Source organism: Sinocyclocheilus grahami, unplaced genomic scaffold (genome assembly GCF_001515645.1).
Source record: "Sinocyclocheilus grahami isolate Dianchi unplaced genomic scaffold, SAMN03320097.WGS_v1.1 scaffold2968.1, whole genome shotgun sequence".
NCBI classification, from domain to species: domain Eukaryota; kingdom Metazoa; phylum Chordata; class Actinopteri; order Cypriniformes; family Cyprinidae; genus Sinocyclocheilus; species Sinocyclocheilus grahami.
Genome location: NW_015508141.1, coordinates 2950 through 4148, shown reverse-complemented (window position 1 = coordinate 4148; position 1199 = coordinate 2950). Strand labels below are relative to the sequence as shown.

General features: G+C 34.3%; 1 protein-coding gene across 1 annotated transcript in view; it reads right to left on the bottom strand.

The window, feature by feature from the left end:
- LOC107575872 (Bardet-Biedl syndrome 7 protein-like) overlaps positions 1 to 852 on the bottom strand; it is a gene marked incomplete at its 5' end in the record, with an annotated part of 6632 nt that extends 5780 nt beyond the window's left edge. Inside the window, 3 exons of the mRNA XM_016262188.1 lie at positions 7 to 35; positions 169 to 344; positions 741 to 852. Coding sequence (XP_016117674.1) covers positions 7 to 35; positions 169 to 344; positions 741 to 852 — 317 coding nt within the window. The remainder of the gene's footprint in view (positions 1 to 6; positions 36 to 168; positions 345 to 740) is intronic.
- Positions 853 to 1199: the final 347 nt, after the last annotated feature.

The following is a 1199-nucleotide window of genomic DNA, read 5'->3' as shown; positions in this document are numbered from 1 at the left end:
TGGCACACACAAACAGATCTGCCCCTGAAACATGCCTGTGGGAAATAAGGCACAAACAAAAGTGAAGCATCCAAAAATGACCATTTTTAGTATTATCAAATTTGCTAATCATTAATATAGAAATACACAAAGTTGAAAGAGTCTAAAAAAACAAGAAGCAGATCTCACATGGCATTTATGCTCTCTGTTAGGTTGGCTTCAAATGTAAGAAACTGTTTGCCCTTTTTAGTATATCCCCTCACTTCAGAGCCTGAGCTCACAAAGATCTTTTCCTGCGGGGTTCCCAAAGCCCCTCCAAGCTCAAGTCTGGAGATCTTCTGTCCTGGGAGCGATTTGAACACAGGCTGACAAAAAAAAGACATACATTTATTCTCATAAAATTTATTCTCATAAATGAGAAAAAAATATTGTTTCATTTTGTTGGTACTCAAGAATTATTTCTTATAATTATCAATCTTGAAAACCGTTGTGCTGCTTAATATTTTTGTGGATAACGAGATACATTTTTTTCCTCAGGATTTTTTGATTAATAGAATGTTCAAAAGAACAGCATTTATTATTTGAAACAGACATATTTTTACATATTTTTAAAGACATAATCATAAATGTCTTTACTATCACTTTTGATCAATTTGATGCATCCTTGCGGAATTAAAGTGTTAATTTCTTTCAACATCTTACGGACCCAAACTTTTAAATGCTAGTGTTTACTAAAAACAGGAAATACTTCTGATACATACCACAGCCTCCCCTTTTTTCATTCCAAAACAAGTCACAACACCATCATGATCTGCAACAGCCACCTGAAATGAGAAAATGCCATCAGGTTGCTTATAGACAAATGCTTGTTCCCTGTTTGATTGAGTGGGGGAGAAATGTCAAGCACATGCTCAAATAAATAGGACACGTCGAATGCTCTTTCACAAGTGGGATCTAATCTCTAGCACCCTTGTTTTACAAAGTAAGCCCCTAAAATAGTCTACAGCAGAAACGTCATTAAGCCCTTGAAACTATGGAAAGTTGATCAGACTGTACATTTCTGTTACAGATATTAATACCTTATTTCCTAGATTTGATAGTAAGTTTTAAGACTGACTTTCCTGTTAAAAGAATATTCCTTGTTCAATGTAATTACTTTTAATTTACTGTTGTTGTTTTGCATAACTGTCAGCACTGTGAGGAATGAGTAATATTATTTG